The sequence below is a fragment of the Equus caballus genome, chromosome 20, assembly GCF_041296265.1.
Source record: "Equus caballus isolate H_3958 breed thoroughbred chromosome 20, TB-T2T, whole genome shotgun sequence".
Classification (NCBI taxonomy): domain Eukaryota; kingdom Metazoa; phylum Chordata; class Mammalia; order Perissodactyla; family Equidae; genus Equus; species Equus caballus.
In genome coordinates, this window is record NC_091703.1 from 61,214,184 (window position 1) to 61,228,794 (window position 14,611).

General features: G+C 36.2%; 1 protein-coding gene across 1 annotated transcript in view; it reads right to left on the reverse strand.

Annotated features, from left to right (window-relative positions):
• LOC111769165 (protein eyes shut homolog) overlaps nt 1-8,123 on the reverse strand; it is a 1,017,614-nt gene extending 1,009,491 nt beyond the window's left edge. Inside the window, exons 1-3 of the mRNA XM_070244139.1 lie at nt 8,063-8,123; nt 7,847-7,855; nt 7,261-7,382 (exon numbers count right to left, since the gene is read on the reverse strand). Of these exons, the coding sequence (XP_070100240.1) occupies nt 7,261-7,382; nt 7,847-7,855; nt 8,063-8,123 (192 nt within the window). The remainder of the gene's footprint in view (nt 1-7,260; nt 7,383-7,846; nt 7,856-8,062) is intronic.
• Between the last annotated feature and the right edge of the window lie 6,488 nt (nt 8,124-14,611).

The window sequence follows — 14,611 nt, forward strand, 5'->3', positions numbered from 1 at the left end:
CTCTTTCCTTCTTTCTTTCTCTTTCCCTTCCTCCCTGCCTCTCTATTTATCTGTAGCCACAATGAAACCATCATCATCATCATCATTAAATATCACATATATTTGTTAATTGCTTTCATGAGGCAGGCACAATGTTAAGCATTTTACCTGCCTATCTCATTTCATCTTCATAACAGTCCTGAAAAGTAGCTGCTATTGACATGTCCATTATTAAAGTGAACTGATTGGGGCTTAGAAAGGTTCTTAGAGGTAACACAGCTAGTGAAAGCAAAGCAATCTCTGTCAAAATCCCACCTTCTTTTGTATGTGCAGTCTTTGGTTTTAAAGGCTATACTGTAAAATGTAATCCTACCATCATCAAGATGATGCCACAGGTCACTCTCAATTATTTCAAACCAAAGTTTTTTTTATCACTTTACATGAAGAGACGCTTTATCCGCTAGCTTTAATTAAATGTATGTATTGTAATGTAACCAAGACAAGTTCAAATATGAAATAATTGACCTGGGCTCCAGAATTTGATTTTAGAAAGCTCTTAATTTCTGTTTAAGTCAGGATGGTTGGCAAATGACTAAAGAACAAAGACATATTCCCTTTTCTATGTATGTGCACACATCTGTACATGCATACTGGCACATATGCTTGTTTCCACTAACATATATATCCATTTCCTAATTCAAAATTTCCTAGACTTTCACTATTGTTAAACTCCTCGCAGACAAATTGGGAGTTAGGATGACATAGAGTTAGAACACAATGGAGTCCTTGGCTGATGGAGATGAAGAATTTACTATCCTTGTCAGTTAATAATAAATTGTTGAAGTCAACCTGTTCTTCTGAAGGAAGATGTGGGATTTTTTTCTCTTATTATCCTCTTAAAAAGAATATATAAACACAACATAACAGTTTTTAAAAACTGTCTTACGTAGACTTAACCAATTAAAAATGACATCCATCTAAACGGCAGAAAGAATGCTTTTTGGGAAAAAATGAAATTACTGTGGACTGTAACTATTCACTAAATTCTCAGAAATAAGTGGCAAAGCCCAGAGTTGGGTCTTAGTTATAGTGATGTAAATACAAAAAATAATAATATGAAAACACAATGCTTGCATTGAAATAAATTGAAGCTTAATCTGTCTCATAATTCTTTGGAAAAAAAACCCATTCACTAATGTCTTTTGGTGAATATTGTCAATGGAAATGGTATTCAATCAGTTCTAAATCATTTTTTAAGTTGGACTATTTCTGAGAACTGTCCATTTTTATCAGAGAGTCTGAAAAGGGAAAATTCCTCTTTCCATTCAGTTATGTTCTCACACAGCAGTTATGAAATTCAATACTGCTCCAGAGATTTCGTAAAACCTCAAGATTCAACCACCTGTAAACCTCATTTCTCTGTAATGAATTTTGGAATAATAAAGAAGAGGAAATATGTCTGAGCTTGATTTCACAAGTCCAAATTACAGCTCATGTGGTTCTTTATTTGGGTGAATCAACAAGGTTTTTCTCCAGTTCTGTTACTTTTACTTTGCATATAATCCTAACAGATTTGATTACCTGTTTCAAGGCCATGACAGATTCAAAAAACAGATTAGAGGGGAAGCAATGAGGAGCTTCAGATAGACAGATTAACTGAGACAAAACTGACAATTGAGGGGAATATATTGAAAGAATTACACATGTCATCAGATGAATGAACTGAAATTCTGCATTAGTCTTGAATTACATAAGGAAAACAATTCTACAATCTATTGTATTATAGAAGCAATAGAAAACTACACCAATCATAATGTAATGTTAAATTATTCTCAATAAATTCTTAAGCAAGGATCTGTGGAATGAAAGGTAGAGATCTGGACAGTAAAAAATTTTAGGCAGATTTTATTCTACAAAAACAAAGCAGGCTATTTAGAATGGACATGTCCAGTGGACTTCATTTCATGTTCCGTAACCGTGCAGTGCCCTTTTCAACAGAGTTTGGTTGTTTACCAATACATCAAGATTTGGATTAAACTTTTGACTGTATATACACTAGTGAAGATGCTGTAACTAGTCAATTAATCAAAAGACAACGGAACTTTTGGAATATCATTACAATCAATCAGTCATTGATTATTTTTTAATACTCTTGAAATGATTCCAAACATTATACCCAGCCTCTATGAAAAGCTATAATTTCATGCACAGATTTTCTGATTAGCAAATGTCAATACATAAAGAGTGATACTCCACTAAGTTATTGCAAGTGAGGAGAAAACAATATATTATTATCTCTCTCACAAAAGATTAAAATGAAAAAGTTAGATTTATTCCCTTTGTCTTAAAAATAAAAGCACTAAAACAGGTGGAAGGATCCAAAGGAGAACAGTACCTTAAATGGAAGATACAATGAAACGTCCTGCTGAAAACACGGGGAATAAATCTCTTGATTTTTCAGACCATCCTTTATTTCTTTTTTTAAGGTGTTAAATTTGTGAGTTATCAGTACACATGAAATAGAAATGTCTGTGCTCCACCCCCAATATCACAAAAGTTTAGACCCAGAAAGCGCCATCTAGACATCTAGTCTGGAGATTCTCAAATAGAGGTAGACATCAAAACCACAAGGAATTATAAATTATTCAGGTCTGCATCGCTCTACTGAATCAGAATTTAAGCATATGTGTTTTCAAAGGCAACTCCCTGGTTAAGAACAATTGAGTTCAACTATTTCATTTCACTGAAGAAACTGATAAGCCAACTAAAAACTCCAATAACAGACACTTGCTTCTGTATATTCTGGAGCTTAAATAGAAATGGTAAACTATTTTGTCCTTAAATTAATAAAATAGTGCCATACGTAGTGAATTTGAGTGAATATGCTAACAATTCTTCATTTTATGGTTCCAATAAGTTCAGTGACTTGTAGGAAATTATAGAACCAATCCATGTCAAAGCCAGAAATCTCCAAATGTTCTCTCTGCCCTTTTAAGTTACTTAAAACTTACAAGATGTTTAACCTATCATGTTAAAAAAAATGAATAAGGAAAAATTCATTTTTTGGAGGTTTAATATTTCAGATAATACTCTATATGACCTATGATTTAAAAGCAATATTAATATTCAACTTAGCCGTGGTAAAGATTATATAGAAGAGCTAAGTCATCTGAAGTGTGACAACCTGTCATATTCCTATGCAACAGAAATCATTGAGAATAAAATTTGTTACCATCTTCTATTGATACAAAAATGGAATTCTCCTTTTCTCCGTCAAGGAATATTTAGGCAGTTGTGTGTCTTTTGAGAATTCTGGGGCTCCCCAGCTCTGACGTTGAGTCAGAGTCTCTGTGTTAATCTCCATCAAATGAGATTAAGCAAATCTTCCTGGAGAGGGAGGGCATGAGAGAAATGAAGGCTTTTGTATTTGGACCGAGAGCGGCTGGACTGATTCCACACTGATGGAGGGTTTGTAATCCTAGCGAGAAAGCAGAACCTGAGGTTTTAGCCGTTCCAATTGAACACAGTGAAAGGACAATTGGGACCTGACCACTAATTAACTAAGCCCCATGCACTCGAGGGCTGCAGAGAAGGTGCTGGGAGCCAAACTTGACATGAAAGGGTTGGAATCATATGGCAGATTAACCTATCTTTGAAAGGAGCATGGGAATGACCCAACAGGCGTTTCGGCAGCAGCCAAGTGACCTCCAGAGCGGGGGTTTATCCCTCACAATCCAGGCTGAAGCCACCCAACACTTACTCTACAATCCCAAAGGGCAGAAACGGGCGACTTTCAAATGACTGATGTGGAGTTTTCAACCATATGGTGGTGAAGGTAAAGGCAGTTTTATTTTTCACTGGAAAACACATAAATTCAGTTTGGTTTTTGCACCTGAGTGCTTGGGAGAAAACGGATATCTGTAGTATACCAGTATATACAATATGTATAAATTTTTATATAGTTGTATGTGAATAAAAACTTTGTTTTTTCCACATGTTAGTTCAATTGCACTATTTCTGTTTCTCCTGCTGTTATCAAAAGTAAGCATTCATTATTCATGTAAGATACAGAAGCAAATGAAGGCAAAATGATAGGGAAACAGTAGAATAGTTTGATCACACATATTTAAATAGCCATAAGAAACAGCTATTTTCAAATATACCTAAAAAAGTTACATGAGAGAATAAATCTTACACTACTCATTCTTAACATGTGTATCTTATGTGCCAAGGATTTCAAATTTTCTTTTCTCCTCACATTGTTTTTTTAGGTTTACTGAACCATAAAGAAAGGAAAATAAGAAAACTGGCTCATTACTACAAAAGTCTTCTCATCCTGGTTTCAAAGTCTTCTAATTTTCTGCTTTTTATCTAAACTCACATTGACGATGCTACATCTAATCAGAAGGAAATGATGCAAACATGAAAAAGTTAACTTAAAGCTACACCCATTCCAAGTTTGAAGAAGCAGCATGCCTCCTGTCAACGGCCCCGCCTGGACTGGTCTGGAGAGTCCCACCACACACAAAGCAGGCTGCCGCCTCACAGGCAGACGCGAGTGCTTCATCGACGGAATAAAGCCCCCTCCTGTTTATCACAATTATTAAATATTTTGCAGAAACATCACATTCGATGCCTTTCTTTTTCTCTTCTACTTCAAAGCCTTCAGCATTTCACCGTTTGTCTTTTACCAATGTTGGTGAAAACAAGCATATATGAAACTCAAATTGGACCCTGTTTTATTTCAGTTGTTTATGTTGTCTATTTTAGCCAGGCTTTATTTCAAAATTATGAGTTTTTAGCTCATTCTGTCTGACTTAGTGTCTTTGTAATGATTTTTGTTGCAACTTATTACTATAGAATGTATTATTTGTCCAGTTATGTACTATTTATTCCTGCATAAAAATGCAATATTTGGTAGAATATTGGTGCAATATTTAACTTAGCAGGCTTGGGCACTCAAACTCTACATGTTCCAAAGGAAGTTATGGCCCCTTACTGCCTCCCGGAAGATAACCTCTGATTGGTGGAATATCCTGCCCGATTACACTGTGCTTGATACCTGACACCTTGGGCTATGCCAAATAGTTTATGCTAATGATATGATTCATGATTAAAGCCTATTTTTAAACCTGGGGCTTTGGACCACGCTGTATGAGTTGAACACTGAAAGAGCTGAAGACTGATTATCTAAGGTGTATGCATTGTGATTGACCCGAATAAAAACCCTGGGCACCAAGGCTTAACTGAGCTTCCCTGATAGGCCACACTTCAGACATGTTGACACACATCATTTCTGAGAGCATTAAGTGCCATCCACGCAACTCCACAAGGCGAAGACACCTGAAAGCTTGTGCCTGGTTTCTCCTCAACTTTGCCATCTCTTTTGCTATTTTTAATCTATAACTTTTCACTGTAATAAATCCTAACCATGAGTAAAATAGCTTTTCTGAGTCTTTTTCATCAATCATCAAATCTGGGTGTAACCCTGGGGACCCAGACTCCATTTCTAAAAGCTATCAAATGTTTAGAACATTTTTTAACTTTTTTCAACAATCTTTTGTCTCCATAACGTCTTCTCATGGAAGGACATCATCAATTCAATGGTATTTCTGTTCTTCTTATAATTGATACACGAACTATGATTAGGAGTCAGGTAATTTCAATGATTTCCTTGTACATCATAAAGTATTTAAATCAATTAATATAATATAATCTAGTTGGTGAACTTTATTTAGTTTGAGAATTTTATTTCCTTTCCAACTCTGCTGCTTTCTGCTACAATAAACTCCTGTTGTTGCTGAAGTTATGGCTGAAATCATGGACTAAAATAAAGTTAATCACATTATGGAAATTAGATGATTTACCTGAAAGTAAAAAGGAACTCTGACCCAAGACACATTTGAAAATAGGCCATAAGTGATCTCACGTAATTAGACCCAGAGGCTGGGTAGGCCCCTGAGGGCTTCAGGTAGGAGTTCAACAATCGAGCAAGGGCCAGCTTTCTTCTGTCTCAGGTCTGCTGCCTTCAGGGTTCCTACCATTAGGCAGCACCCCATTCCCCTCCTTGAGGTCTGAAAATGGCAACAGCAAGTACATGTATAAAATCCAGATGCTAGAAGGTCTAGAAGAGGTCGTTACCTTTATTTACATCCTACATGTAGGTGAGGAAACCTTTCCCCAGAAAGAACTTCACTCCTATCTCAGAGACCATCATAGGGTCGCATATTCATGCCTAAAGGAACCCCAAAGTGGGATGAGATTAGCTTGACTGATTTAGGGAAAGCATTTTGGATGAACAAAGATAAAACAACAGGGCCACTACGCATCCCTAACTGGTGGCTAGAACATTGATGGCCCACGTCTGTTTCTGGTCATGGCTATCCAGACATTAATTGTAATTCTGTATTTAGGTATCTGCCTTCCTCGGGGAAAAGAAGGAATTTGTCACAAATTACCCTTTCCTCGTAAAAAAACATTGTCAGTACAAGATTGTCAAAATATGTCAGTGAATACAGGTCAGTCTTTCAAAGCATTTTTTTCTAATTTCAACTAGTGTGGTCCTTTAGTGAAAATCAGGTCTGTTGCTAAAGAATACACAACAAGCCAGGACTAGTATTGCAGCATTAACCTGTGTTGTACATCACTTATTTTCTGAAGCCAGTCAGTGAATCCACCTTGAGCAGATATTTTTTATGTCAGGCTTTCTGAAAAATGAGGAGCCTAAGGGGATCCCATTGATTTGCCAACTGTGTCACAGTCCGTTTAAGGCAGAATGGCACGTGCTTGTGATACAGCCGATGACAAATGGATATGTACTGAGGGGACAGTAGCAACACAGATGAATGAAGGAAACGATGAAAGTGTACAACAGGAGGCAGAAATCGAAAGAAAATTTAAGATTATAAATGACAATGAAATATATTACGTATGTGTATACAATATGTTGAATTAGATAAAAGTAGGTGCCTATGAGACTAACAGCACTTTTTAGAATAATTTCTCAAATTTCACGCAAATTATTGCCAAGAGTTGTAAATCCAAAGAGTTAACCATTTGTTTTATAATATTTACATCAAACTATATATAGCAGTGAATAGAATATTTTTCTACTACTATAAAGTGAAAATATGTCGCTTGAGTTTCTGTTTTCTAATGTTAAGTATGTACACAAATGTACATCTATCAACATGTCACATAGGCAAAAGTTAGCTATATGTGCAGCAGTTAATTTATGCCAGCCCTCATTAAGTTATATTAATAATATTCATGGATACTAACGAGATACAGATCTTTGCAGGCAGAAGTGTGCTCACAGGCATTCAGGTTGCAGTCATCGATGTCCTGTTCACATCTCAGGCCAACACAGGCCGCACTGCATAAGCAGGAGAAGCCAACAGCCACTGAAAACAACAAAACAGAGAAAACTCTTAACATTCCTTTAATGATGGTATAGGTCATGCTAATGACTTTAAAGATATTGTATTCATCTAAATGCATTTCACTTTTAACTGAGGAAAGTATAAATTTTTATATTTAATACTCTACTACACAGTTCTCTACAAAATTCTTTAAATAACTCTTTTGCTCAGTACTATTTAACTTAAAAACTTCAACTATTTGAAAAGAATAATTACAATGGACATTTGGTCAGTTTGCAAAACAATGATGAAAATATCCAATTCTCTTTCCTCTCTGTCTCTTTTTCTGTCAGTAAATAATACCTATGATAAATAGGTTACTTTTATATCAATTGGCTTTTCTCAGATTGCTTTAGGTTTAATAAACATGAAGTTAACCGGTTGTTCCAGTTCGTTGTGTCACAAGGCACATTAAAGTGCGGAGTGATCTGAAAGTCGATACTGACCGCTTCGGCCTTAGTTAAAAAGGGCTTTCACTTTTCGTCATAATCCTTTTAAAAGTCATGATCAGAGTCTGTCCTCCATTTTATCATTAGTGATGGAAAAAGACCCATCTTTGAAGCGTCTCAGGGACATAGTGACGGCATGAATTGTGGCTGGAGCAGGCACAGATCCCCGACTGCTTCTAGTGGGCGTCTGGCTTCTTTATTCCTGAGCCTCACCGTGTAAGCTACGCTGCCGCGCTGCCTCGTGCATGTAACTGCCATCACACTCATGAAACATGCAGGCCCTGGGTGGCAACAGCGTTTACAGTGCTCTGTGAAGTATTTAGCCGGCTCCTAGATTTCTGCAGCCACGTTTCTGTACAGCATGTCTAACTGGGGAGACCAAGGCAGCCCACAGGCGTCCAAAGAGACAACGGAGACAAGAGAATTGGAACCCCCTTAGAAAGTTTACTTCTGTTTTAATTTACTTTTGTCATCTAGCTTCCTAATTTTTAACATCTTATGGAATATAAATGATTAATTATTGTACAGGTATAGTCGTAAATAAATTAAAGAGATAAAATGATATCAGTTGGTGCATCTTTATATGTTATATATGGCATTATGTATGTTAACAAGTTAAAACCAAATGCTATTCAATATGTAATTAAGACAATGTGGAGTACCATCCATCATCATAATATTTTCAAAAGTTTATGATTATAAGTCAAGTTTGGAAACTGATGCAAACTGATAAACAACTAGAGTCAAGTTAACTTTCAGAGTAGATGTAGACATCTTCTGTGTAGATAAATGATAAATTATTTTAAAAGAAAAATGACAACAAAAGATAACTTTGAATTTACAAAGGGTCTGAAAGACAGAGATTGGTGTTAGAAAACAAAGCTTTCTTTTGTAATCAAGAAATATGCTTTCTTGCTTTCTAAATGCTGAATATTTGGGCTAAGAAGGTAAGAAATGAACGATGTGTGAGATGAGAACCTGGGAACTAAATTGGATACCATAGGGAAAATAAATAAACAAACAAACAAAAAAATAAGTTGTTTAAAATTTAAAACAAAGAAAGAAAAAGTGTTTTTTTTCCCATAACTAATTTGTTAACTATGAGGTATGTGATCACCCATCACCATTTTATCAGGAAATACTTTTTTCTGATAAAAAAGTATTTTTTAATATTATTGCCTTGTTTTGTTGTTATTTTTACCAAAAAATATAGTCGTTGTATTTGTATTAATCTTTGTTTATAAATATTCCATACTACCGTTTTTAACTGAAATTTTCATCATCTAAGACTTCTATGAATCTGGATGTATTACTTATTTTATACTTAAATATACACCAAGTATCATACATTACTTGTACTGATTCAAATTTTCTGATATGATTACACTTTGTGGTGAAAATATAGAGGTGAGTATTTTGACAATGTATTGTCAATGTGGCGAATAACCATATAATGTTTGAGATTTACAAATTCACATATATATATTTATAATTATTTCCTATATATAGCCATGTAATACATACTATTAACTGGAATTCAGGAAGTTTGGCTTCTGTATTTTATTTTTGAGAAATTATTATGAATACAGTGTCTTAGATTTATGCTATCAGTTACATGTATGATCTAATTTTTCATAATTGTTTTGTTCTCTGGTAGTTAAATCTCCTCAGATGGACCCAAAATATGTTATCAATAATTCTGATATGAAATACATCAATATATCAGGTACCCAAAATTTACAGTTTCCATAATACATTGTGTATGACCTCCAAAAATTTAATAGGTAGCATTGCATCATAAGTAGTATATTTGGAAATTGTATTTTCTTCTTATATAAGAAATTATGAATTAAAATATTTATGGAGACCTTATAAAAATCATATATATATGTATATATCACTCAAAATATATCAGAAGTGCTCAGAGATCAGCCCATATTACCATTATAGTAGGGCTACCAGATCTAAACAGTTGCTAACCTTTCGCTCAGGCACACCACTCTGCCTTCTTTAAGGTACAGTGAGCACCAGAAATTTGAGAGCCATTCCCAGCATCCCTAAACACCCGTGGGTTTGTGCTCAGAGGTAAGATAACAGTGACTTATTTCAAGGCAATTTGAGAATTTCACAAATTTAAATACACAATCTTTAGGATTTATTTATTTTTTAATTTATTTTAATTAATTAATTAATTTATATTCTTCTCCCGAAAGCCCCCCAGTATATAGTTGTATGTTCTAGTTGCAGGTCTTTCTAGTTGTTCTATGTGGGACACCACCTCAGCATGGCCTGATGAGCAGTTCCATGTCGGTGCCCAAGATCCAAACCAGTGAAAACCCGGGTCCACCGAAATGGAGTGTGTGAACCTAACCACGTGGCCATGGGGCCGGCCCTAACTGTACAATCTTTAAAGTGCCAAAATCTGAAAAAAAAATGATGGTAATGTTGGTTTAAATCAGGAGTAACAAACAGGTGGCCCATAGCCCAAAACATGTTTTATTTAGCTGGCATAGCATTAGAAAAATTAAATATATATTAATATCTGTGTAGATATTCCAGTTTGCTAATTAAATATACATTAATATCCATGCAGATCTTCTTGTTTGCTAAGGCCTCACCACGACCTGTTGTTTCACACCTCGGCTGCTTCACCCAATGTAAAACAATCCATTATGTTCCTTAAGGACATACATTTGCAGAGCATTGTTTAAAGAAAAGAATTCATAATTTCAGTCAAATGCTACTCTTTCAAAATAAAATGACTTTCTATAAAAATGTGCTTTTCAAACGTTATATTACTTTAACCACTCATCCATTTACTAACGGATGCTGTAGAAATGTATTCTACAGGAGGGAAAGTAAGGCAAAATAAGATGGACAGTTTTTTTCAATATCCTTCTAGCTCCCTCTCTTTTTTTTCCCGCTTCATGCCTCTTGGCCATATCCAGTTCACAGGACTATTGCATGCCCTGCTTTTCCTGTGTTTTGACAAAAAGTACCCATTTTAGGCATGTTCTTCCACAGAAAAATCTATGTTCTAGTATTTGATTTTCTTCTTTTTCCTCTTTCTCCCTTTCCTTCCTTCTATTTTCTCTTCTTTCTGCCTTCTTCCTTTTCCTCTATAAATTCACATTGCTTCAGGAATATATATTTCAATAGGAAGAAATGTATATTGTGTAATAGACCAGCTAAAATAATGAGTTGTTTTAAAAAATCATTTTAAACAGTGCTTTCCTATGCCTACAAATAAATAGTTTTAAAGAATCTACCATTGAAAAAGAAAGAAAGAAATGGTTAATTCTGACACCAGAACATAGAAGCCACGTCTCATTAAATTTTCTCACTTGCTACCATTATAATCACAAAAATATAAATGAATTTTTCAGAAGTAGGAGGTGTTTTGTGAAAATAGTTGGCATTGGCTTGATATTCAAGGCAGGATGAAGTCAGTAAATAATCATGGTTGCATTGTGAGCTATTCCGTTACTGTGTCGGAATCGAACTGGACCGTTCTTTGAGAATTGCTGTGGCTGAGTGTCTCATTCGCACAGCAGCATCCATGCAGACAAGGGCTGGAGCTGCCCTCATGGACCCTGATCCCACAGCCTGGGCCTGCAGAGCCTTCCCCACACCGGCTCTGGTGCCCAAGGAGAAGCGTTTCCAGGTCCATTTTCTCTCCACACACAGCTCCATTCTCACAAGGACGACCAGCCTCCTGAGGTCCAAATTCACAGTGAGAGCCCGAAAGGAAAGACCAGCACGTCAGGGCCTCTCTAAGGGACAAACGCCTCCACGGCTGCCATTTACCTGGCACATTTCTGCGTAAACGCATTCAATTTAGTCCCTAGGCATCATCCTCTTCGAGATTATCATTGTGATTCTCCCTCTCTCTCCATTACAGTTTAAGAAAGGAATGTTATTTATGATTCCTACGCTTCATCTAACAAAATACCAGCAGGCAGCAATGTTAAGTGACAGCATTTTTGAAAGGACCATTTTGTTTTTTCATACTTTTCACCTCTTGTTCAACAATGTTCTCTGAAGACACTGAAATTAAGTAAGTAGATCACTAATGCTTTGAAACTTCCTGTGTTTTCTTTCTGGTACTGGAGGCTGCTATCCCTACAAGCTTTGCTTGATGGATTTGTTGCTATTCTCAAAACAAGTAAACAATGAGAAAAGAATAATTTAATCAGCCTGTAATCTTAAGAGTAACACCTCAGTCCTGAAACTAACTTTTAAGTTTTACTCAGAAAACATATCTAGATGAAGTGATTGTCACTGGGTGAAACGTATGCAAGTATTTGGAGATAAGCAATAAGATGGATTGATGCAAGAGGATCCATATCAAACAAAAAGTGAAGCATAAACAGCATCAAGTTGTTCACCAAAGCAAAATCATTATTCAGGTGTTAGTTTTCCGGGCATGGTAAAAATATTTGGAATATAGCTGTTGGAAAGTATTTAAATAGTAGCATTCATTCACCAAAATGTGTAGCATATATGTACAAACATAGGCTCTAAAAGTGCCTGCCTAAATATCGCAGAGAAGAAAATGCCCAGTAATCACTGAGTCCTTTAACTGCTCAGGTTTTCTCAGTAATTTCACAGCTGTTGGGACAAGGGGATAATACAAAGAATTCAGAGAAGGGATAAAGTTTTCGATATTTAGAAGGACAGGGTCAGTTGGAGAAATTCTAAAACCTCAGGATCCCTATGGTTCTCTGATCACAAGAAAAAAAGGTAAGAGGGCCCTAGAAACTGCTGAAGATGTCAGCAACGTATACAGAGAGGGGCTCAAAGAGATATAGTTAGTGTCCACAAAATAAGAGCAATACAAGGGTACCGAACTGAATAGACACCCAGGACTTTGAGTTTCCAAGTCCAGCAAAAAGAATAAAAATACAAAACTACCTCCAAACAGCATAGGAATAAAGATTTCCCTCAATAAAAAAAAAAAAAAATCTATTAAGGGGCTATTTTTTGTAAGAGCTGTGGTAAGTAGTGTGGAGAATTGAAATTGGAACAAGGTCTTCTCCTTGTCCTTAAACCACTACAAGATTGAGTGTATTGCAAATGACACATCTTTTGATACTATTTTATCATAATGAAAGTATTTTTCTCTGTAAAATAAGAGAAATTGCATTGAACAAACATCTGCCAGAAACACATAAAATGAATTGTCCCTAACAAAAATTTCTCATGCATATCTTTTTTCGCTAACTACCTACTTCTAAATATTTAATTGTGAGAATAGGTGTTTTGCTTTGCTAGTGGGAATTTAATTTAGCTTGTGTCTTTCACAGATAATTTCATGCGTATAACCCGTTAAGTTGCTAAACAATAACTCATACTCGTTTTTGAGAAAACACGATAATTCTCTTTTACAGAATATACAAGTTCACTGGACCCTCAATACCATGCTGATTTGTATATTAATTCATTATACAAATATTTAATAAGTCACTACTATGTGGCAAGCAATGTGGTAGATGCTGGGTTTATAAACAATGAGGGGCTCAAATAATCAAGTAAATCAATATTCTGCAATTAGAGGTAAATGGGGTCAATTTCTGGTGTTGAGGAGTCACTGTGGGGGCAGAATTCTAATACGGCTTCCAAGATCTCCACCCCCAGCCCACATGGCCTGTGGAGTCCTCTCCCTTTGAGTGTGGGTGAGATTCATGAACATGATGGAATATAATTCCTGTGATTACGTTACATTAAATTGCAGAAGAGATTTGTGGATATAATTAACGTTACCAGGTCAGATGACTCTGAGTCAGTCAAAGGAGAGATTATCTTGGGTGGGTTTGATCAAATCAGGTGAGACCTTAAAAGAAGTCAAAGGCAATCTCCTCCTTGCCTGGAAGGTGCAAAATGAAAGCTGTGTGGTGGAGTGACACATGGCAGGGAATGGCAGGTACCCTTGTGGGCTGAAAACACTCCAACTAGACAGCTAGTAAGGAAGCAAGAACAGAGTGTTAAAACTGCAAGGAACTAATTTCTTAATTTCTTCCAACAACCCGTGAGCTTAGAAGAGGAACCCCGGCCTCAGATTAGCTCATAGCCCTGGCGGGCAGCTTGAATTCAGCCTTGTGGGACTATGCGCAGAGAACTCAGCTAACCCACGCCCACACTTCTGACCTGCAGAAATTGCAAGGTAATAAATGTGAGTTGTTTTAAGCTGTTAAATTTGTGATAACTTGTTACATAGCATGAAACTATTACAATCAAATATAAGGGTAACTAAGGCATCTTAGGTAGTATTGGAAAGCTTCCTGAAGGAGGTAATACTTAAAATAAATCCTAAAGAACTGCCATACATTATCAAGGCTAGCCATGTAGGGCATAGAAGGGATGGGCGGACATTGTAGACAGAGATGAAGGCCAGAAGGTAAGAAAGTCCTGGGAATTGAAAACAAAGTAGTATGAATGGAACACAACGCAGGAAGAAAGCAGATGCATTACCATATTTCATCGATTAAACCATGCCACTGATTATAAGAGACTTTTATGTACCATTAAGGGTAGTGTGGTAGCTTAATAATGCCTCGCCCCAGGTATTCAGGCCCTAATTCCTGAAACCTGTGAATGTCACCTTATATGGCAAACAGGAATTTGCAGAGGTGGTCATGTTAAGGATCTTGATACTGTGCGATTATCCCGGTTTGTCAGGTGGGCCCTAAATGCAATCACAAGGGTCCTCCAAGGGTCCTCATAACCAGCAGGCAAGAAGTTAAAGGGAGAAGGAGACATGAC